Below are 22,793 nucleotides of genomic sequence, written 5' to 3'. Positions count from 1 at the left end.
CGCCTTATAGTCAAAAGCAAAAAATGTTGTTTTTGTAATTTGTTGTTGTTCTAAAATGGTTGTTGTTGTTGTAAATTGTTGTTAAATAATTGTTGTTGTTGTTGTAGGCCATGCGGACGCTTCAAATTGGCTAAAAATCAACGATTTCAGGTTTCAGATACCAGGCGAACAGAAAGCAGCAGCAAGCTGCTGAATTTTTGACAGGCAAGGGCTGCCAGATCGATGGCATATGTCATCGATCCGGTAACGCTGGTCGAGCAGCGTTGCCGGATTGGCGGAACTTTCTATCGATCTGGCAACGCTTAATTGGCCAATGTTGCCGGATCGATCGCATATGCCATCGATCTGGCAGCCCTTGCCTGTCAAAAATTCAGCAGCTTGCTGCTGCTTTCTGTTCGCCTGGTATCTGAAACCTGAAATCGTTGATTTTTAACCAATTTGAAGCGTCCGCATGGCCTACAACAACAACAACAATTATTTAACAAGAAATAACAACAACAACAACCATTTTAGAACAACAACAAATTACAAAAACAACATTTTTGGCTTTTGACTATTAGGCGCCAACTTTTCGTTTATTTAAATGCGCATTCAAATTTGGCGGTTAATTGGCATTGCGCCAACTGATCGGCACGACATGGCGGGAACTTTGAATCTATTTAAGTAACTGAAAATGTGCAATGATCGTTTATTTAAATGCGCATTGAAATTTGGCGGTTAATTTACATTGCGGCAACTGATCGGCATGATATGGCGGGAACTTTGAATCTATTTAAATTCGAATTAAATTTTATCGTTTAGGTTAATGTATTTTCCATTATCTTTTGTTATTGTAAATTGAATATTGTTGTTCTTGTTTTATCGATATTCCATCTAGATAGATTGATTTGAATAATTCGAATATTTCAAGTCTTCTTGAGGGCATATGGGAATCTGATTAACAGCTTGGACTAGTATCAATATTGATTTATTTATTTAGACATAACACACATAACATAGATACAGTTTAAAGCAAATGTTCTGCATGAGGTTAAGTAAGTTAGATTTGAGCACTCGCTGAAATCTTTGCACAACTGGTGATCCAAGTATACGTATGTGGATAAATCAGAATCATACATAGTCATTAAGTTATATATATGCAACTTTGCACAACTGGTGATCCAAGTATACGTATGTGGATAATTCAGAATCATACATAGTCATTAAGTTATATATATGCAACGGATTAAACATGCATCTCGACAATTACAAACAGCACGCATTTCCACCTCCATCTTCCTTCCTCAACAAAAAGCACCATTCGTGTAATCAGGTTTCGGTTTGGTTTGGTTTTGTGCACAGTTTCGTCAGCTTATGTACGCAAAGCAGCTGGTTTTGGGGTCTGGTCGCATGATCCTTACTCATTGGCGGGGCTAGAGTTCAGCAGAGCCGTATCCTCGGGTATGGGCTTGCGTTTGTACGAGGGTTCCGTGGCCAGGTAGACGACCAAGGCTCCAAAGACCACGTACAGAACGCCAATTACGTTGGCCAGGACACCAGCAGGCGGCAGTGTGGAATACGGGGGATTGGTGCTGAAAAATATAGAGGTAATAGCTATTTTAAAGACAAGAACCGAATCATACTCACATGGCAAATATGGCCTTCTCGGTGAGACCCATCAGGGCGCTGGCGATGGCCAGAACAAATCCAAAGAGACCAAAATAGATGTGCAACGGCATCATCGCAATCCGGTAGTTCTCCCGCAGACCAGGGGCCAGGAAAGCCACAAAGCCGGCAACATACTGTAGCGAGAAGACGATCACCGCGGAGAGGCCCAGCCACGAGTGCAGCGAATACATATTGGGAATGGGCGGACTGGCCAGGTTGTGCGAATCGAAGACAGTCTTCAGGGCAATCACCGTGAGAATGAAGGCGGCCATGTGGATTCCGGCGTGGGTGAGCTTCAGTGTCTTCTTGCGCGTGGTGCGGAAGCCGCGGTAGATCAGTATAGCTGTGGGTAAAGCCATGGGATTGGAGTTAATCAATGGGAGTGGAATGGTGGCACCTTTTCCGCTGCCAGTGCGGCATTTACTTACAGTTGCCATACAAGTAGATAAAACCAATGGTCATGAACAGCGGATGCCAGTTGAACTCCAGCTTAGGATTGGCGGTTCCGCCCAGGCCGCCAAAATGCTGTCCAATCCAAGTGCCCACCAGGACGATCATCGTCAAACCGCACAGCTGGGTGAGCACATAGAGCACCTTAAAGTTGATCAGCGCCGGGTCCATGTTGGCCTTTCCGTTGCCTGAAATTGGGATAGGATTTAAAAATAGATTCCATTGATTGAGCATTATTAGGCATTCCGCGCATTTTTGCGATCTAATCGCAGAACTCAAGGGTATAGATTTCGAGAGTACATTGTGTGTATGCATGTATTTCGTTTGTAGCTTCGGTTAGTGCTCTTACTTGTAGCCAATAAGAATTACCACCCAACATAGATTCAAATAACCTTAAAACAGTTTTGATAACAGGTGATTATCAAAGGCTGTTGTCGTAAGATTATAATCAAATTGAAATGTGGCCCTTAAATCAAGATAACCTGACTGACTGACATTCAGGAATTTCTTAAAATCTATTCTGTTCTCGACATGAACACAGACAATTTCCTTGTTTTTAATTATTTATTTTAGGTTTTTTGCTGAACGTATAATCTTTTAAATTTTAAATCTTCCTTGTCATAATTTTTTGAATTTTTAAAGAGCCCCTTTGTTTCATGGAGATCACTTTATTTTATAAGTTACTTGAGTTTGGAGTTTTCTGGAGGCATTTATGTTTACTACTTATTTGTTTTTTGTTCAGAATATTCGATCCGAATCATCGATCCACGGCCAGCTGGACTTGTTCCACAAAAACAAACAACGAGCTCCTTTGTCGCCAGCAATCCGATACGGCCAGATCTAAACGTATTGGATGGGGCTAGAAATTTATGAGGAAAATCATTCGGACACCCCTCAACGGCCCAGCCCCAATCTCAATCCCATCTCCACGGGCCACTCAGCAGGCCTAATTTGGCAAATTCATGAGTAAACACTTTTATTTTGTTTACCCAACATTAATTTCTGTGCCAGCCGCTATAGAACGAGAGAGTTTTTCCGCATTTTATCTGCCAGCCGGAAAAGTGTTATCAGCATGTTCTCGAGATAGTCTAACCATCTGATATTAAAACGCTTTAAATAGCATCTAGCAAGTTTGTGTCTAATATTTGATGTTTGGCCAAATGGCACATTAAATAAATTAAAAAATTCAATTCATGGAGGCAATGAGAAGCTTTTATGGTAAAACGAAAAGATCTTATTCTGTAAAGGATTTATAATTAATTCCAAGAGCACTAGCACTCTGTGAGAATAAGATATCTGATTTTCCAAGTGCACTCGCACTCGCTGTAAGGGCCAAGCTAATTAAAGTTTTGTATGCAAATGCTGCTCAAATCAATTTCAAACTCGAGCAAACTGCAAATAAGCTGTTAACTTGTAAATTGACTGATAAGTGGGCCAGAGACATTTGTAGCCAATGTGCAATTGCAATTATAAATGCCTATGTATATAAATGGCAGCAGCCACGCGTCGTCGTCCCCAGTTATTCAATAAATTCGACTGCTCCGCTTTGCTCCATTTAGACTTGGGGATCGTGTCGGGTCCCTCGTCTTTGGAGAGTGAAATTAATTGGAACATTAATTGCGATTATGATTGTTAATAATTAGGGTTAAGTGGGCGTGCCCAGGCGCCGCTGCATGGCTCTTTGTTAGTTTGTTAGCTGCTGCTGCTGCTGCTGCTGATGAGCAGCAAAGCGTTGCAGCAGATCGTGCGCAAAATTTGAAAAAAGAAACAATCTACATAAGCGCACAGAAAGTAAAACTCGGGGCCCGCCGAGCAGACCCACCGTCCGGGCGACGATGACGACTTTGGAAAAGCGTAAAAATTCGAAGACAGCAACAGTAAAATAAATAAAATGGCTGAAAAACTAAAGTGAAATTCAGCTAGTTGCGATGAGTCGTGATGAGAGGCAGGTGAAAAGAGGAGGTGAAGTGGGAGGGATTGCAGCAGACGGTCTTTTCTCTCGATCTGGCATGGTGCGTTGTTTGCTTTAACTTTTACTAAAAACTACATTTTGCACAGCAAAAAAATGTACTTACAAAATGCGTAAAAGCGGTTTAAAATTCACTAAAATCTATTAATATCATTGCAGATTTATAAAAAACAATAAAGGTTATGAAAACACGGACGGAAACAAAGCAAAAAGTAGACTCGAACCCACTATTAATTCAGAAGGAAGCCATCCCTCTACTTCAGAGGAGAGTAAACCATCTTCATAAGGATATTTCTAGCATTAATAGTTCTGAGCAAATGCAATTGAATTCGCTAATTAAAAATTATGTTGGATTTTTTCGCTGTGTTTTTAACTGTTGCTGTTTGCTAGCTGATTTTACTTTGCACTAATCAAACTTGAAGCCCAAGCCAATGCCATTCACTGTCGTCTACCTGTTGCCGTTGCTGCCAATTCAATGCCTCCAATAGTTGTTGCTGGTTGCACTTGTTCTGCTGTTGCTGTCGCTGCTGCTGCTGCTGCTGGTATTGCTGATGTTGCTGCTGCAGGTGTCACTTCCATTGGCTTTTCTCCATTGGTCACAGCGATCACCGTGGTAGCGGTGGAGACTGTGGCAGGAGCTTGTGCAGGAACTGCAGGTGATTCCTGCGTCATGGCGGGCTCCACTTTGATTTCCTTTACCGCCTGCTCTACGTCCGAGTCCTTAGACATGACTGTGTTGTTGTCCGTGCACGGATTAATCAATAGTTCACCAGCAAACAATTAACCACAAAAACACATGCAATTGGTCAGCGTTAAGACACGAGAGCTGCAACAACAACAACGGCAAGGGGAGAAAGCTACACTAATTACGAGGAAACACAACGATTTGGCCAACCGAACTGCTCGGCGTGCAATGCGCAACTGAATTTAAAGTTTTCCAGCCGCCGCCCGGCTTTGGTTAATAAAAGCTTTTCCGCACCCACAAACGTATCGCATGCGATTTTTCTTCGCTGTTCGGGATAATTGTTTGGTTTTTGATGTTAATTCCAACAGCGGGGGATGGATGGGTGCCAAGAAATGCTGGTTAGTATGCCGGACCAGGTTGTTTTGACTAGTCCGGATCAAGGGGAGGAGGTGGTGGGTGTAGTGGGGATTTATTTTATTTTTGCATTCCTTAGCTCCATTCAAACTATTATTGTTGTCACCGACCGAGTTGCCTGCATTTCAATTGCGGCTTTGGCTTTGACTTTAATGTTCTATGCATAACAATAATGCAGTAGAACTTATTTAACTCGGAACCAGAATCGTAGATAACTTGGAGTTATAGAATTCTAAAAGAGGAGTACAGTGGAAGTTCAAAAGAGTGAACGCGACCCTTGCAGGGTCAGAAGATTGCCACGCAGTGAAGGACTCATTTCCGACCCTATAAAGCATATATATATTGATCAGCATCAAAAGCAGAATAGATCTGGGCATGTCCCGGCAATAAACATTTTTTTTTTTGCCATTTTTTCCAAAATTTACAAGGGGTAACATTGTTAAAATTTGTTAAAAATTCGAAAAAAATTTTAAATTCCAAATTTTCAATTTTGGGATGCTGATTAATAAAGCTGCAAAAATCTAGCACAGCAAAATTTTCCGAATTGAAATTAATGCATTTTTGGCTGAGTTGTGAGTTATGAAAGTGTCACCCATTCAAATTTTTCTATATCCATTTATAACACCTTCCACTTGCTCACTCCTATTCGATTTGGTACACAGAAGTAATACTGTATTTACTACACTCACCCAGTGAGAATAACATGGCGTAATTTAATGATTTGCTCCGCTCCGTAGATAATGTCTGGTTTTAACACCGCCTTCGCTTATCTTTTAGCACCCAATTAAAGTCTTTAAAGCGATGACGTTTTGGGTTTTTGCACTCTTTTTTTTGCGTAGATTTTCTTATACGCGACTCCAGAAAAACACTCTTTACTTGTTGAACTAACGGCCTGCAATGCAGGAAGCTGTAACCTGCCATATGGAGAAAAGGCGGTGGAAAATTCGTCTGCAAAGGCGCTGCATGTGGGCGTGAAAGCCCTGAAAGCAAAGCCCCTTTCCGCCTCCCTGTTTCGGGCCCTTTCGTTTAAAACAAGCTTTTCATTGCAAGCTCAGAACGGTAAAAACCCATGCACACTCATACACACTTGCGGTACACAACAAACTTTCAAACGAAACTGTACATACATACTAACATACTCTAGCAGATATACAGAGAGAAAGAAAGAGCGAGAGAGCGAGAACTACAACCACTTGTTAGATATTAATGAAAAGCCGAAACCTAGTTGTATTTGTTTACTAACTACTTTCATAAACGTGGCTAAAATGCAACATTTTCTACTTACAGTTTGTATATTTAATTAATATACAGTAATTTGGGATGTCCAATAAGACACGCGGCTAAAAAAAAACAGACAAGAACAAAAACCGCACGAACACAAAGAGATCACATATATTTTGGCAAGAAAAAAAAAGGGGCAACGCGAATTTTACAACGTCAACATCCGATCATCTGCTTCCATTCATATTTAGCGTATTTGTTGTCACTTAATTAAGTATAAGCATTTAAATTCAAGGTCAGACTTTCACTATCAAAGGGCTGTGTAATTCGATCTGTTTAGCCGCATTGCTTTGTTTTTACTGTTTACTCATCTGGAAACAAACGGGACTGCCAGGGCGGCACAACCACCAGCAAAGAAGTTGAAAGCTTCAAAAATATTTAAAAAAAAGCATTTCTAACATATTTGATTAAATCGAATTTATAGAGAAATACAAAATTTCAAGATAAAAAAAATAGGACTCATAAAGTTATTAAATTAAATGCAGTTTTTTGGCAGCCCTGGCAACCCAATTGTGGTAGTGTGACCAACTCATGACGCATATCAAATCCACAAGCACTTTGGCATTTTGGCGCACACAAAAAAGCAGCACAATTAACAATTCTTGAATCAAAAGTTTAACAATTAAAATGCTGTCCAACCTGGTGGTGACCAAACAGAAGGTCGTCCTCGTAATAGGTAAGCCAAAGTAGACACCGTCGATTGCCAATAATCTAACAACCTATCGTGCCCTTGTCCCCCGCGACATCCACTTACAGATGAGCTAAATCGGGAGCGCATTGCCCCCAAGTTCATCGGCAGTTTGCTGCACGAGCAGGGACAGGGGGCGGACACTATCAAGGCAATGCCAGCCGGTATTCACCTGAAGCACGTGGCCAGCTTTGACGCCTTGGTCACCGAGTGCGCCAACTACAACAACATCAACAATAACAACAACAGCAGCATTCAGTCGGTGGAAGCGGGAGACTTGGATGCCTCGGCCTCCAAGACCTCTGGCTACAATGTCATCCTGCCAACGCTTGCCGATCTGCTGTGCTACCAGTCGCCCGCCTTCATCTTTGGCTTCCTTAACCGGCTGCGTCGTTCTGAGCACGTCCGTCGGGTGTTCCTCTGGGCTTCTCCTCAGCACCTGCAGCATCCCCATGCCGCTTACATCCTAGCTGGGTGCGAGTACCTTGCAGAACTGGTGTTGCACCTTGAGACAGACACCAGACTGTCGCTGATCTCACGCAAGCCAGGTGGAGGGGTGACCAACAAGCGCTATGCCTGTCAGGTCAGCAAAACCCAGTTCCAGGTGACTCCACTGGATGGAGGAGGTGGAGGTCTCAGCCCAGCAGGTGGTTCACCTAATAAGCAAGCATCGCCTGAAGTAGAACAAACACCGGAGCCTGCCAGCAGCACCTTTAAGATCGAGCTAGACGAAGATGAGGTGGTGGCCCGCAATGCACTCACCCTGCCATATGAACGGTAAAATTAGTAATGGTAAATAGTATCTACTTGAAGAGCAATCTAACAAAACCTTTTTTCTAGCACAAGCGAACCGTCCGAGGGCAACATAATTTACACACCCGATGCCGACGATGACTTCGACGAGGAGGATCCGGATGAGGATCTCTGCATCTAAGGGCTGCCTGCCGCCGGCAGCTAAACGGCAGTACAAAATAGCCTTGGCTTTAAGTCTACATAAGTCTAACCTACTAAATACATCAAGAATACCTGGAATTCCGGCCCCATTTTTCCCCAGGGGTGTTCAACTTTAACGGAGAAGGAGGAGATTTGAATCAATGAATCTTTGAACGACCACATAGTACACGTAGAATTGCTCATTTATTATTTTGGATAACTTGATATGTGAATCAAAAAATCGAAGAAAACTGTGAATGCAAATGCAGCTATTCCAATCAATTGCTATCTGGTGGTGTGCCCTAACTTATGACTTAGTTAAGGAATATTGCGTCTAGCTAACCTTATGTACAGCTAACTCTGGATTGCCTCCACGATATTTGGCTGCAATGCGTTCATTTGGTGTCCAGTGTGCGTTGCGTATTTACAAGGCGATCGAATCTCTAACTTACGTGGCTAAACGGCAAAATGCTATGCTCAATTATTGTTACTATTAAAAATCAAATTAAATGTGGAGCGGTGGAAAACCACGTCCAGTCAAGATGGCGCTTGGTTGCACTAGTTCACAATTATCACAATAATCCATAAAAGACAGAAAAACGAACATCGAGGAGAAGGAAAAAGAGCTATAAAAAGTGGTTAGATCCTGGCAAATATTTACACTAGAGAATTAATAACAAAAATTGATCAATGGCTGGCAATGGCTCTCATTTAAGCAGAGCATCTACATCGCTTTTGGGATCGGGAGCCAAGGAGCTCCACGAAACGTCGCTGCACAGCGGGAGGGACACATCGGCGACATCGCTCTCCACCACGCAGCTCTCGCGAAGTTGAAAGAACTTTGCCACCAATCCGTCAATCCAACTGTGCAGCTCCTGACCCAACATCTTCCCCTTGGCCAGGGATTCTTCGCGAAGAATGAACTGTTCGTCGTCAGTATGAAGGTACTGTTGCCACTCAACGGGCACTTCGAAATCTTCGGGAAGGGCTACTGTTAGGCCTGCATTGAGGTGCTCTGCCTCTGACGAATTCTCCAGGGGATAGCCCCTGTGGTAGGCGAGCGGGGAAATTAGGAATTTGAGCTGCGCATAGATGGAGCTACGTCCTATTAACTTGGCTGTCCAGATGCCGGGTGTGAGGGGGTGTTTGAGCAGGGTTTTCGAGTGATTGATCACATCGCTGGAAGAGTCCTCCACATGCAGCTCATTAAAGTCCTGCAGGCGACCCAAAGGATCGATCCACAGCAGTGTGAGGTTGTATGAGTGGGAAGCTGCACCCGTGTCCGATGTGGCTTGGAGTGTATAGCTCAGGAGGAGCTCACTTTGGGGACCCAAAAGCTTCGCAAAGTTTCGGGCCACCTGCTCCTTTTGATCAAAGTCCGTGGAGACCTCAAAGTTGCGCAATCTCTTGCTGAAACGGGCATTCCTCGCCAGCTTGCCCTGTTGCACGGGACGCACTCGTGTCTCCAAATGAAGTGGTTGTCCAGATAACTTTCTGGCTCTGTACCGGACCACAAAGCCTTTGTACTGATCGCGATGAAGGTAGTGAGTGAGTTCTATTAGCTCCAGGCCATCTAGTTTGGCCTGGCGTGCAGATAATCGCATCACGCTGTCGCCTATGCTCCTGGCCAGATCATCACCAGATCCATGAACATCCTCGTGATGATAGAGGGACTGCCAGTAGCCGTGCAGATTGGCGTACTCGCTGGTGTATGGGCCGTACAGCCACTCCTCCAGCTGCAGCAACACCGCCTGGTTTATCACCGGCTCGAACTTTCGGGCGAAGAACAATGATTTTTGTTCCGTGGCCTGCAGCCTGGCCCAATCCTCCGGCTTGAAATCGTTCGGGCTACAGCCACACCAATCCACCACGTGTTTATACTGGCATTTGCATCCTTGCTTTCGCTTCCAATTGGTCACATGAAGGTTGTTGTCCACGTAACTCGTACAGTGCTGTGTATTCCTGAGCACTGTATGGAAGAATGACTCCGCCGGTAGGAGAGTGTGTCTGAATAGCTTAAGCAGGGCCTGTAGAAGCTCATCCTCCTCCTTGGGATCGGTAACGTAGGTCACAAAAGCTCGTGACAGAGCCACCCAATCACTGCCGCCATCCACTTGAATGCCCGCCGGCAGTTTCCGATCTCCTATCCTCCACATGTGCGTGTCGCACTCCACGAAAGTTTTGTCTAAGCCTTGCTTCTGGATGAATTTTTGAGTCTCCCGGCCGTGGCCTTTAACAAAATTCCTTCCTGGATTAGCGCTCAGGAAATCAACCAATTTATCGAGAGTTTTCACGGGAAAATCGCTCTCACTGAGATTGATTACAAAATCCCAGTGCCAGTTGGATTGCAGTAGATCCTTCATGCACTGAAGCAGCATAGTGAGGAGCGAGGCTCCGCCCCAGATCGTGGAGAAGCGTTTGCGGGCGAGTCGTATGTTGGGAAACTTTGTTTCCAGCTCTAGCAGCTTTCGGTAGAGGTAATCCTGGCGCTGAAGGGTAAGAAATAAGAAAATAAATTAATTATTATGAATTATATAAAAAATTCCATAAGCATTAAGCTTTATTGCCGGCATTATTTGCCGGAGAGCGACTCTCAGCGATAAGTTATCTCACAATACCCGAGCAAATCTGCAATTAGTTTACAATGTAAACTAAATGCAGCGCACATAGTATATACATATTTGCGCGTTAAACGAGATAGCTATCATAACCAGTAACTAACTAGTTCAAGGCATTTAAGCTTCAACTAAATAGCTTGTGGTTGGGTAGACCATAAATAAATCAATTTCAGTGACTGTCTTTATTTTGGCCGTTGCGAATTGTGCTAATTAGCGCAATTAATTTCGCGCGCGCATTTTTAATTGCCAAGTTCCGGCCGTTGACCCACCTCATCCACATGTATGTAGTAGACATGCTCCGGAGCGTAGAGCGCCTTCAGCAGACGATGCACCTGACGCAGCGCTCGTCCGTTGAGCGTCAGCAGAAATGCGATCCGCACGCGTTTCACACCCGCCGGTGGAGTTGTGGTTGCCGCCAGTTGGGCAGTGAACTCTGCAAGATATTGGAATTAAATGTATGAATAAAATATATTAAATGTTATTAATTGTTAAATTTGGAAATTTTTTAAAGAGAATTACAGGAAAAGGAAACTTAGAAGAAAATAGTCCCGAATGGAAATATTGTCTTCCAGTTTGTCTTTTCCTGATTCAAATACAAATGAAATGAAATGCAACTACAGTACTCACTGGCTATGCCCGTCTCGTAGATATTCATGGCATAGAAGCCGCCGCAAATCTCCTTGGGGTTGCCCAGGCACTTGGTGTTGCAGCTAGAGTCCGGCAGCTTGGCGGCCCGCGGCGGTGTATCGAAGCCGCAGAAGCACTCCCGTCCGTACTGGACACCCGCATACGGATAACCGCTCTGCAGGCACAGCTCTACACATATGGCTGGTGAATTTGAGGTCTTCGAGCTGCTGTAGTATCCGGCGAGCAGGCGGCGGTCCTTCTCGTCCTTGTAGCAGCCCAGCGATACATTTGCCGTGTGGTTGCCCGAGGGACAGCTGCTCCGGAGTTGGGGCGCATAGAATCGACCCGCTTGGATAGCGCAAGCGATTTGCGCGATATGTTCTCGACAGTCTTTCGTTTTGGCGCGCTGCAGCGCAGAGATGGCCTCTCGAGCGAGGATGTCGCACTCGGGCTGGAAGCCCAGTTGCTGGGCGGTTAGCTTGGTTCTGGCCGCTGGCTGTACCTGTGCAGCAGCCTGCGGGGGCGGCGGCTGGGCTGGGGATTCACCAGCGTCCAGTCCCGATCCAGAACCGCCGCCGACAATGTCCAGGGACTTGTAGGCCAGGAATAGCTGGATGGCAACGATGAGTAGCAGGACAAGAAAGAAAGCGCGGTAGCGCCGCAGCCACCTGGTGGACACGGACTGTTCCATGGCTAGTGGCGGCGCTGGGGCAGACTCCTCGTGCTCCGACCACCTCTTCGACTGACGTGGTGGTGCTGCTCCTCGCGCTTCTGTGTATGCGTGTGGATCCTTGGTTGGCTGTGGCCACGAGGCGCGGACATGTTCTGCTCTCTACTGGTGGCAGGCGGCACATAATCCGTTAAACTGGCTAATTAATGGCATTTTTCCGCGGAAAACTCCCCCGCAATGTTACGAGCAGTGTGACCAGGTTTGCATTGAGAAATAATGCTTCCAGGGCACGTTCAGCTAATTAATATATATTTTAAATAATTTCCTAATATTATTTAGGGGAAAAATATAATAATATGCAGAGTAACATTTAATTTGTACATCATTTTATCTGAAAAATCAAACAAATAATTTACAAATACGTTTTCAATTGCGGAAACTAGCTGAACGTGCCCTGTTTCTGCTGAGCTCGTCCAGACCCAGCTGATGCGCCCAAAGCAGTGAACACAAAACGCGAAAAGAATTAAGTTATTAATATTATCAAATAATGGTCGACCCCAATAGAAAAATAAATCGCCTGGCGGACAAGGACCTCAATTTCCTGGAGTCCTGTGAACTGGAGTTCGCCGGCCGCTTTACAGACAACGACCCAGAGTTTGTGGCACACTGCAGCAAACCAGTGCCGGAACCGCCAATCGTTGAGAACTGGATGGGTAGTGGTGGTGGTGGAGGAGGGGGAGGTGGTGGTGGATTCTCGGGCGGAGGAGGTGGTGGCTATCACCCATATAACCGCTTCAATGGACACCGCCGCGGCGGCGGCGATAGAGGATGGCAGAGACGTGGAGGAGCCGGTTACCACAACAACCACGACAGATTCAGAGGTAGGATTCTATGGGTAGACTGAATCAACTACTAATAAGTGAATATAATTATATATGAACAGATAACCGTAGACACAATAACCGCTACGATAACCGAGATCGGCGGGACCGCTACGATGGAGGATCCGGATCTGGCGGCTACAAGCGGTCGCACGACCACAACAGTCCGCACTCTGATCATGACGGCCATAAGCGTTCCCATGACCAAAACCCGCGTCACGATCCTCCCAGCGGCGAACCGCCTATGAAGGTGAGACGCGACTATGGAAACTTTGTGCCTGCCTCCAAGGATTAGGAATCAAAACTGTAGCTTAAATATAAGAGAATACTCCAAATATTACAATCAATTTTACACATTTACTTTGTTTGACGGTCTTAAGAACTAGAATAATCCCTGTTTATCCGGTTTAAACGGCCGATTCGGAAAGATCCTTGGGCTCTTGATCAGCGCCAGCGGCTGCCATGCCCACGCCCATGGCGCTAAAGAGATTGGAGACGGGTCCAGCGCCGCCCACCTGCGATTGGTAGCTGTCCATCATGTTCCGAAGCGTATTTACATTGATATTGATGGGCTCAAAGTCCTCAATGTCATCAAAGTCGTCTTCATCCTCAACATTCTTCTTTTTCTGCCCATGGAAGGACTTGCCCACGGATGTCTGGGCCAGCTCGCGATCCATTTGCTGCATGTACGACTGAATCTGTCGGTCCAGCGGAAACACAGCGGCTGCCGAGCCAGCTAGTGCCTTTAGATTGCCCTCCAGATCATCCTCGTCCGCGTAGTCGCTCATTTCCGATGTGGAGTCCCAATTGTCCTCCGGTATGACAAAGTCCAAGAAATTTCGCACATGAGTGCTGTCCGGCTCCTCGGTCTGAATGAGGGAGTTGCGCTGACAGGCCTTCCTCATGGACGCATTCTTCTTCACCTTGGCCCCGAAACCCAGACCGGAAGTGGAGGTTTTGGCCCGCTGCGTGGGCTCGTCATCGTCGTCCGAGTCTAGTTCCTGCTCCTCGTGGCCACGGTGCTCGATGCCCTCGTAGTTGGACTGGCGATCGAGAAAGTCAGACAGCTGCTTGGTGAACTCCTCGGCATTGATGTCTCCATTCGGCTTGTAGAGTTTCTGCGGGCCGTAGCGGTCCTGCAGCATGGAGTCGAGATCCTCGGCGCTGATGTTCAGCCACTCGTCGGAGTCGCTGGGCTGCAGGTTGTTCTCCTCGTCGCGCAGCTCCTCGGAGGCTGCCTCCGCCGGATGAAGCAACAGTTCCAGGATCTCGGCACCCACGCGTGTGGCGGTGCGAAAGCGCTCTTGGTTACCTCGAAAGTAGTCCTTGGCCTTGGCCAAGAGCTCCTGGTATTCGGCGCTGCCCTCGATGTTGTCACGGAAGTAGCCCTTGCCTTGAAGGCTGCGCAGATAGGACCGCCACGCGGGCGTCTCTTCCAGCTGCTGGGCCTCCACTCGCTTGGCTTGGCTGGCCAGAATTTCCAGTCCGCTGGCCAGCTTAACGCCCATGAGTTGTTCCTTGTACAATTCCGGTTGGGATACGGCATCTGTAAGGTTCCAGCCCAGCCGCTTTTCCGGCACGTACTGTTGGTGCATCAGCATCGCATAGAGACAGCGGGTGAAGCGCACGTTTGTGCGCAAGCGCTTGGCCTCCGGTGGGAAGTAGCGCATGGTGCGCAATGCCTTGGTGTCCAGTGAGTCTCGGTCGCAGAATGCCCTTACTGCAGCGGACACCAGGCGTGGCTGTTGCTTCAGCAGTTGTGCCGCGCTTTGCGGTAGTTCCACAACCTGGCGATGGATTGAAAAGTGTGGCTGGGCAATTTGGAACTCCTTTAATCGGGCGTCAATGCATGACTGTATTTCCCGGGAGCAGCGGTACAGGGTGGGATTTAATCGGATGCGCTGGACAGCTGTGGCCATGCTGATGGATTTCTCTTGGCTACTGGCCGCCGAGTTCTGGAGCAGCTGCAAGCACCCACCAACCAGGTAAACCCGGTGCTCACACGTCTCCGGCGAAGCCCAGTCCGGGAGGGCGTCCGCCGCCTCTATTAGCAGGAACTCGCCATCCGAATCACTGACGCGGGCAATGCAATCTCCCCGAGCACGTGTGATCTCCGTAAGCAGATACACGATAAACCACTCGTCGCTGATGTTGTCGCCGTAATGGGTTACGCCGTGGAAATGGGGCGGGAGGTCACCTGGGCGGGGACATGGAATGTAAATGTAATAATCATTGTTTATGAACTATTTATAGAAGCAGCGTCGGCGTCTTTACCCAGCTCCTCTTCTTCCTCCACGTTGGTCTCCTCGTTCAACAGTCGCTCCTGGGCACTGCCCGTCCGGATCTGCAACTGGAACTCATCCTTGTGCCACAGGAAACTTCTTTCCAGGGTCTTTTCTCTCACAATAGCCGAGATTTCCGAGCGGATTTTTAGCATCTGCTGCTGCAGCTGTGCCTCATCTCCTAGGTTATCCGGCAGCTTAGGGAATATGTAGTACTCCACGAAGTCGTCCTCCCGGACAAACTCCAGATTTCCTCCTGGTAACTTAGTCATCCTTGGGTTTGTGTTCGTTTCTTTGTTTCCTGTTCCCTTCGTATCCTTTGTTTTAGTTCTGGTAAAACATCAGAACACTATCGATACTATCGATATTTGGATATGGTTTTTTGGTTTTGCAAACATATGTTATTTTACATCTACACATGTAAATATACGTTTTACACGTTTACAGACACATAATAGTAATTTTTTAGTATAATCAAGATATCGATGTATCGTTAAAACATCGAGAATATGGAAGAGAATATTCGGTTCCGCTTGTGCTGGTCACACTAAAGTGACATAGTTGTTTATAGCATAACCATAAAAATCGATTGCAGTTTTCGTAATCGATTTTTGGCGGATGATTTAAATTTAAATCTGTATGAATATTCTGCCAATTTACAAAAGTATTATATATTAAATATTAAAAAACATTTAACGAATGTAGATTAGTGTGCATTATATAAATGTATATTTATATTTAATATAGAAACAGAGTAAATTATAAACAAATACAATGAAATCCTAATATCTTTTTTTTTTTTAATATTAAATTTACATAACTATGTATAATACTACCAGCACTTATTGATAGAAATTCAAGTCAAATATTTGCCGGCAAACACTGTGAAGTGCTCTAAATGTTCTGCTTTTGTTTACCCATTAAACACTCATTCCACGCGTATTCTTCTTTTGTTTTTTTTTTGTGTAAATATGCCTTAGTTACTCATCATTGCGGCATTCCTTCCAATCTTTTTGTTGTAATTAGAATTGTTGCTGCGATTGCTACTTTGCCCAACTCCCCCATTCGACTTTCGAAAGTTGATAGGCAAACACAGACACCGAAAAGATATAAAGCGTTATCTCCTAAGTCTGCTATTTTTGGGACCAACGGTGGAAGCATCACCTCAGACAATTGGAAATACTCGTGGGAGTTGGACGTGACTGAAAATAATATTGGCAGAAAGAGGAATACAAAGGGACTACGTCATAATGTTCTTGAAGAAACTAATAGTGGCTGTGGTAAGAAGGAGTTCTGGCTTTAATTATGGATGCTAATCCTAACCAGTATTTATTTCTGGAATGGAAGCACCCCTTTTCTTTAAAAAATTGCAAACGTTCTTCTTTAAATCCCTCATTAACCAAATGCCTTCCCAGCTCCTGCTCAACGTTGTGGCCCATTCGTGGGCAGCCACTGTGACCACTCGCCAGATACAGCCGCGGGAAACGAACTCTTGCGAGGGCCGCCAGAGTCCGGGACCCATTTGTGAGTCCTGCGAACTGCTGGCCACCTGCGTACGGCACTCCAACGGGTGGGTGAACATACCCGTGGAGTCCTGTGACGTGGCCAATGGGTATTATTGCAACGCCCGTTTGGGTACCTGTACCAACGAGACGGGGCCATGCCATCCGTTTGGCATCGAGGGCAACTTCCAGTGTACCTCGCAGGGCATCTTTCCGGATCCGTACGATTGCCAAAAGTATCACATGTGTTACTTTGTGGGCGCCACTCTGGTTGCCGCCGCCGTCGATTGTGGCAATGACAAGGCCTTTGATGCCAGCACTGGCCAGTGCACTCTGACCCTCAGCGATCCCGTGTGCCTGCAGCGACAGTATTACTGCCCCCAAGCAGGCTACGTGGCGCCTTGGCCCACCAATAGCAACATCTTCTATGTGTGCAAGTCGACGGTTAACCAGAACCTGAACGACACCATTGTCATCTATCCCTCACTGCACCGCTGCAATGACGGTGAGATATTTGTGGATTATGTGTGTCGTGCCAACTCCAATGGCCTGCCGCCATCTAGCCCCACAGATGACCCGTCGGTGGTTGTGGTGGATCCCAATGACGATGCATTCTCCGTGATGCCAAGCACCTGTCAGCACGTGGGACTGATCGCCGATGGCAGCGATTGCCGGAAGTACTACTATTGCTCCGCTTTGAATGGGAGCCTGCGTCACATGGACTGTCCGCAGGGCACTTACTATCGCCCGGAGCTCTCCTCCTGCGTCCTGGGCGACTGCTGAGCTCAAATGATGTTTTGATTTTTAAATATAAATGAGTTGTTGCCAAGGAAAGGCTTATTGATAAATACAGAAGAGAAAAGTCTTCGACTTATACGATTCAAGCTCAAGAAAAAATTAATGTTTTTTAATTACATTTTCTAAACTAGTGCGAGGTAAGCTCTTGGGATACTATAATTTCAGAACTGTGCCACGCATTAAACCGATGTTTCATTATTTTGAATTCAAAATTATGGCTAGCCTCTTTAGACAGTAATTTTTAGTGTGGTCGAAGTCGAAACACCTGAAGCATTGCCTCAGAGTATTATTCTTTCTGGGTACTTTAATTGTTACTCGCATTCGGCCAACTCTAGAAATCTTGAAAACGTCCCTGTTGTTGGGAGCTAGGGACAGGTTTAGGAACCATATATTCTGTTTCGGCTGGGCATTGATACTTCCATCAGAGTTGACTCGATGAGGAAGCCTCGACTTCGGATTGTACGCATTGACAACCGAGTGGCCTTGCTTTTTAAACTCTTGGACAATCGTGTCTACAGGAGTTGAGGCAGGTAGATTACGTACCACTATACGGAACGTTTTATCCTCGTCTAGTCAGAAATGGGTATACTCAACATTATGAGCATTAAGCAACTTGAGTATCTGGCGGTGGATGTTAGAATCCTTTGCGTATATTCGGACATCCCCAGCAGGAGACAATCGAAATTCAAAATCATCAGATGGGATAATGGGGGATAGGAAGGCCTCCAAGGCATTAATATCAACGACATCTGGAATTCTAATGGGCCTTGGTTTCTTGGTTTTCAATGGGGAATTTGGTTTAGTATTGACCGCATCCTTCACTTCATCGACTTCCACGATGTCATGATCATCAACGCTCATCAGCGAGGCAAACTGATTATGACCAAGTGGAGTATTTGGCTGCTAAGAACGTGATACAGTGGGCCGTTGCGAAGCTATAACATTTTTGAACTGCGGTGCCTGATTTTGCAATCGTCGTCAGAGGCAGTATTCTGGGAGGAGCCAAGGGATTTCTCGAATAAAGAGGAGGCTACTTTATCTCGACGGTTAACCCACGAAGACACAGTCAGGCACATCCAGGGAATATTGGGGACTCTTCCTAATGACAACTCTCGATCGGCTACCCCTACTCGCTCAATTGACGTTGCGGCTGAGCTCCGCAGCGCTGCTCCCAAACGTGCCCAGCCAAAGAAATCCCTTGGCTCCTCCCAGAATACTGCCTCTGACCTTCCCGAATGGAAAACCAAAGGAATCAACCATGTTTTTAAGTCGAGCCCAAGAAGCGACGATTGCAAAATCAGGCACCGCAGTTCAAAAATGTTATAGCTTCTCAGCAGTCAAATACTCCACTTGGTCATAATCAGTTTGCCTCGCTGATGAACGTTGATGATCATGACATCGTGGAAGTCGATGAAGTGAAGGATGCGGTCAATACTAAACCAGATTCCCCATTGAAAACCAAGAAACCAAGGCCCATTAGAATTCCAGATGTCGTTGATATTAATGCCTTGGAGGCCTTCCTATCCCCCATTATTCGGCTTTTATTTGACTAGTAAGACGAATAAAAGCCCTAAGTACCTCCATTATTATTTTGCATTCAAAATTATGGCTAGCTGTGAACTTAAAACTGAATAGGAGAAAACATTTAATATAAAACTTTAAAAATGAATTATTTTTGTAAAAAATTAATGTCTTAAAATAAAAAAAGGTTTTACCTATAAAAATTAAAAATCATTGATGCAGATTTAACGACCTTTGACTAAATAAGTATATGCTTAAACGATAAAAATCGTATTAATTAAATCTTATTAACTAAAACGGAACATTTTACTGAGTGATTAGTTAGACGTATTATAGACTCAAGTACCTCCAATATTATTTTGCATTCAAAATTATGGCTAGCTGTGAACTTAAAACTGAGTAAGAGAAAACATTTAACATAAAACTTTAAAAATAAATTATTTTAGTAAAAAATTAATGTCTTAAACAGAACATTTAACTGAGTGACTAGTTAGACGTATTATAGACCCAAGTACCTCCAATATTATTTTGCATTCAAAATTATGGCTAGCTGTGAACTTAAAACTGAATAAGAGAAAACATTTAACATAAAACTTTAAAAATAAATTATTTTAGTAAAAAATTAATGTCTTAAACAGAACATTTTACTGAGTGATTAGTTAGACGTATTATAGACCCCATTCAAAATTATGGCTAGCTGTGAACTTAAAACTGAATAAGAGAAAACATTTAATGTAAAATTTTAAAATTAATTATTTTATAAAAAATGTCTTAAAATCAACCAAAAAATTCAAATTTATATAAATTCTAAATAAAGGATGTACTTTTTTAAAATTCCAAGTCCAACATAAAAATATTTCGGACTTATAAATCCGTACGCAGAAAAGCATTTTAAATTAAGACACGTAAATAAAGAAGAGTCAATATATTAGTAAATAATAGTAAATAATTAAAACAAAAGTAAAAAAAAAAATAAAATAAAATAAAATAATTGTAAGAGCAAGTCTGTCTCCCACTGCTCGTGGGGAATAACTAAAATAAATTAAATGAGAAAACATTTTGACATGCATATTATGACACAGAAATCAGAGCAAGGCACTGAATAATATCTAACGATATTTTTTTCACAAAGTGTTGATTTCAAAAAACTAAATGAAGTAATCGAAGGACTACTTGATTAATATAATACAGCATATTCAAAAGCTAACCATTCACATTTACCGGGTATTATGTTGTTTTAATTTAAATCGATTGGATTGCCTCCCAGAAACTGTTTGAGGCAAATATTTCGTTAGATCCCTTCCCAGATATTAGAGCATTAATTGGTTATTAAAAACTTGCAAGGTATTATTATTTTAGTCAGATACTTAATCGTTAAAATTTGCAAAAAATTTAATTTTGTTATCTTGTTTTACTAAACTAATAAAAACAAGCATAGAACAGCTTTCCGAATTTAATTTAATACATTATTGGCTTAGGTATGAGATTTTTAAATTTAATTGGTCGAAAAATTTTGCATTTTAAAAAATATCAATAAGAATCCACTAAAATTATATTGGGTTGTGGTTGAAATTTAACCAGAAAATAATTCTGCATTACAAAATACTATAATTAAATAAAATAATGAACAACAGAATAATAGAATAAATGCGGAAGAGATAACAAATTTCTAATCAACGCAAGAGTGTTAATATTTGGACTTCGTAATGTCTCTTCCCATCTATTTTTTTTTTTTAGAAAAATAAAGGTATTCTCATCTCAGTGTGAAGCTTAAAACACATCGAAGGAGTCATTTCCGACCTTATAAACTATATATATTCTTGATCAGCATAAACAGGCGAATCTTTCTAGGCATAATGGAAAGAAACAACATTTTTGACCGTTTTTTTTTAACTATAAGGTTATATTGTTAAAATTTCGAAAAATTGATAAAAATTTTTGCTTTCTTACATTTTAAAATGAGTAAGCAGATTTATTAACCTAATAAATAGTAACATTCGAAAGCTTTCCGAATTTTAATTAATACGTTTCTCACTTAGTTATGAATGTTTTCGGTTTTGCAAACTTCGGCTTCCCGAAATTAACTTCCTTTCTTGATTTTGTTAAAACCAAATATATCATAAGAGAATATCTTATATTGGCTTTAACAACAAGGTCATAACTCCCTATACTACTAGATTTTAGAATTCATGTCTCGACACCTCTTCAGTTTATCTATTAATTAAGTCAGAACATTTTACTCAGTGACTAGTTGGCCGTATAAAAGAAAACCCAGAGTAGCTCCACAAGAAGTGTCTTCGAAATGGGATCAAGTGTTCAGTTTATTTGGCTGGTTGTTGGATTGGCAGTACTTTTCTTGGCCAAAGGATGTACTGCCGATGATCGGTCATGCCCCAATGGCTTCTTCTTAAACACAACAAGCGATTCCTGTGTGTCTGTGGACATTGTCAATTGCCAACGTCTCCAGATAACTCTGTGTCCCGAGGGTACAACCTCAAGCACGTCAGAGTTTTGTCGCTGCAACCAAGACCTGCATCTTGAGATCCTCGGCTGCCCTGAAGGAACCTACTTTGATGCCAGCCATTTGATTTGCAGGATCGGGACAGTGGACTGCCAGGAGCAGTATACTCCATTTGCATGTCCAAGTGCAACTTCCGGCAGTATCTTTTGTCTCTGTATTGGCGGAAAACTACAGATCCAGAACTGTCCAGCGGGAGCTACCTTTAATTCCGAGCAAAAGGTTTGCCTGAAGAGCGGCAGCGGCAGCGGCAGTTCAGATACACCGAGTACGGTGGATTCCTCTGATGAAAAGTGCCAGCGAATTGGGTTATTTGGTGACCCAACCGATTGCTCTGGCTACTTTCATTGCGCTGACAAGGGAGAAGAGATCAAGTACTCCAGATGCCAGGCTGGCATGATCTTCAGCCTGACAATGTTTGGATGTGTTCCAGGAACTTGTTGAGCATTACAAAATAAATAATAATTGCAAGCTTCTCAAAGTTTCTGGGGGAGAACATCTTTACAAGTACAATCTGTCTAAAAAAAGGTTGCAAATTAAAGACTCCAAATGAAATGTTATAACCTTGCATTAGAACTTTCCATGGCTTATCTTTTTAATTATAACCCAGAACAATGTCAGCCTGATTAGGTAAGAGCTATAAAAGCTTGAAGCCTGTGTGAGCTCATCAACAGTCTGCGAGATGTGGCCTCAACTTCAAGTCTTTCTACTACTACTCCTCGGCCTGGCGGCCATTGGAGTCAGAGCCTCCGAGGATAATCCCTGCCAGGATGTGCGTACGGCTGGCTTCGTGTGCTTAAACTGCACCACATTGGGTTATTGCGTAAAGGATGCCAGTGGACGATGGGATACCATATCGATGCTCGGCTGTCAATCGGAACACAGTTTCTACTGCAGCGACGAAGGCACCTACGGCTGCACCTGGCAGGCACAGTGTAAGGTGCCGAAGCGGGGACCCTTCACCTGCCAGCAGGCGGGATTATTTCCCGATCCCTACGACTGCCGGCGGTACCACGAGTGCAGTGACCTCCAGGTGGACACACCGCGTCAGTGCACCAATGGTGCAGGTTTCTCGACGCTTACGGAAACCTGTGTCCTGCCCCGCGACAGTGATCAATGCCTGAGCGCCCAATTCAATTGCAGTCGGCCCGGAGATGTTGGCGGTTGGGAAGCGGACACCAGATACTTTTATGTTTGCGTCAATGAGACGTCGGCCAACAGCTTGTATCCCCTGATAATGAAGTGCCGCGAGGGATTCGTTTTCATGAACAATGCGTGTGTTCCTCCGGACTTCCGGAACGTTTAAAAT

The 22,793-nt window shown here is 44.1% G+C and overlaps 8 protein-coding genes across 12 annotated transcripts; 5 read left to right on the top strand and 3 right to left on the bottom strand.

The window, feature by feature from the left end:
* Window positions 1-951: 951 nt before the first annotated feature.
* On the bottom strand, window positions 952-6,798 carry LOC110188879 (plasma membrane ascorbate-dependent reductase CYBRD1). Of its 4 annotated transcripts, XM_020958794.2 has the most exons (5): window positions 6,451-6,798; window positions 4,519-4,797; window positions 2,076-2,285; window positions 1,627-1,990; window positions 952-1,571 (listed from the first exon to the last, which is right to left on the bottom strand). In XM_020958794.2, exons 2-5 carry the CDS (start codon window positions 4,793-4,795, stop codon window positions 1,397-1,399), a joined length of 1,026 nt encoding a protein of 341 aa, XP_020814453.2. In that variant the 5' UTR covers window positions 4,796-4,797; window positions 6,451-6,798; the 3' UTR covers window positions 952-1,396. The 4 variants fall into 4 exon arrangements, with proteins under 4 accessions (XP_020814453.2, XP_020814456.1, XP_020814455.1 ...); XM_020958797.2 differs by lacking the exon at window positions 4,519-4,797; XM_020958796.2 differs by lacking the exons at window positions 4,519-4,797; window positions 6,451-6,798 and adding an exon at window positions 5,855-6,284.
* Window positions 6,799-6,950: 152 nt separating this feature from the next.
* Window positions 6,951-8,349, top strand: Elp5 (Elongator complex protein 5). The gene is made up of 3 exons (XM_020958798.2): window positions 6,951-7,122; window positions 7,203-7,911; window positions 7,975-8,349. Exons 1-3 carry the CDS (start codon window positions 7,074-7,076, stop codon window positions 8,066-8,068), a joined length of 852 nt encoding a protein of 283 aa, XP_020814457.2. The 5' UTR covers window positions 6,951-7,073; the 3' UTR covers window positions 8,069-8,349.
* On the bottom strand, window positions 8,253-12,264 carry oxt (Xylosyltransferase oxt). Its single transcript, XM_020958792.2, has 3 exons — window positions 11,313-12,264; window positions 10,955-11,118; window positions 8,253-10,556 (listed from the first exon to the last, which is right to left on the bottom strand). Exons 1-3 carry the CDS (start codon window positions 12,001-12,003, stop codon window positions 8,775-8,777), a joined length of 2,637 nt encoding a protein of 878 aa, XP_020814451.2. The 5' UTR covers window positions 12,004-12,264; the 3' UTR covers window positions 8,253-8,774.
* On the top strand, window positions 12,258-13,219 carry LOC110188814 (uncharacterized). The gene is made up of 2 exons (XM_020958692.2): window positions 12,258-12,863; window positions 12,926-13,219. Exons 1-2 carry the CDS (start codon window positions 12,530-12,532, stop codon window positions 13,156-13,158), a joined length of 567 nt encoding a protein of 188 aa, XP_020814351.1. The 5' UTR covers window positions 12,258-12,529; the 3' UTR covers window positions 13,159-13,219.
* Window positions 13,201-15,632, bottom strand: ecd (ecdysoneless cell cycle regulator). The gene is made up of 2 exons (XM_020958691.2): window positions 15,138-15,632; window positions 13,201-15,060 (listed from the first exon to the last, which is right to left on the bottom strand). Exons 1-2 carry the CDS (start codon window positions 15,415-15,417, stop codon window positions 13,271-13,273), a joined length of 2,070 nt encoding a protein of 689 aa, XP_020814350.2. The 5' UTR covers window positions 15,418-15,632; the 3' UTR covers window positions 13,201-13,270.
* A 73-nt stretch (window positions 15,633-15,705) lies between these two features.
* On the top strand, window positions 15,706-18,205 carry LOC110188859 (uncharacterized). Of its 2 annotated transcripts, XM_086829613.1 has the most exons (3): window positions 15,706-15,782; window positions 16,172-16,425; window positions 16,561-18,205. In XM_086829613.1, the coding sequence occupies exons 2-3, from the start codon at window positions 16,396-16,398 to the stop codon at window positions 17,428-17,430; spliced, it is 900 nt and encodes a 299-aa protein (XP_086685739.1). In that variant the 5' UTR covers window positions 15,706-15,782; window positions 16,172-16,395; the 3' UTR covers window positions 17,431-18,205. The 2 variants fall into 2 exon arrangements, with proteins under 2 accessions (XP_086685739.1, XP_020814425.2); XM_020958766.2 differs by lacking the exon at window positions 15,706-15,782 and having other exon boundaries at window positions 16,058-16,425.
* A 3,063-nt stretch (window positions 18,206-21,268) lies between these two features.
* Window positions 21,269-21,981, top strand: obst-I (obstructor-I). The gene has a single exon (XM_020958679.2). It carries the CDS (start codon window positions 21,269-21,271, stop codon window positions 21,926-21,928), a length of 660 nt encoding a protein of 219 aa, XP_020814338.2. The 3' UTR covers window positions 21,929-21,981.
* Window positions 21,982-22,039: 58 nt separating this feature from the next.
* LOC110188803 (uncharacterized) lies at window positions 22,040-22,790 on the top strand. The gene has a single exon (XM_020958678.2). The coding sequence runs from the start codon at window positions 22,167-22,169 to the stop codon at window positions 22,788-22,790; it is 624 nt and encodes a 207-aa protein (XP_020814337.1). The 5' UTR covers window positions 22,040-22,166.
* Window positions 22,791-22,793: the final 3 nt, after the last annotated feature.

Source organism: Drosophila serrata, unplaced genomic scaffold, assembly GCF_035046125.1.
Source record: "Drosophila serrata isolate PLE 108 unplaced genomic scaffold, ASM3504612v1 contig_217, whole genome shotgun sequence".
NCBI lineage: Eukaryota > Metazoa > Arthropoda > Insecta > Diptera > Drosophilidae > Drosophila > Drosophila serrata.
The sequence above is the reverse complement of the archived record's forward strand: the minus strand, read 5'-3'. Positions and strand labels throughout refer to the sequence as shown.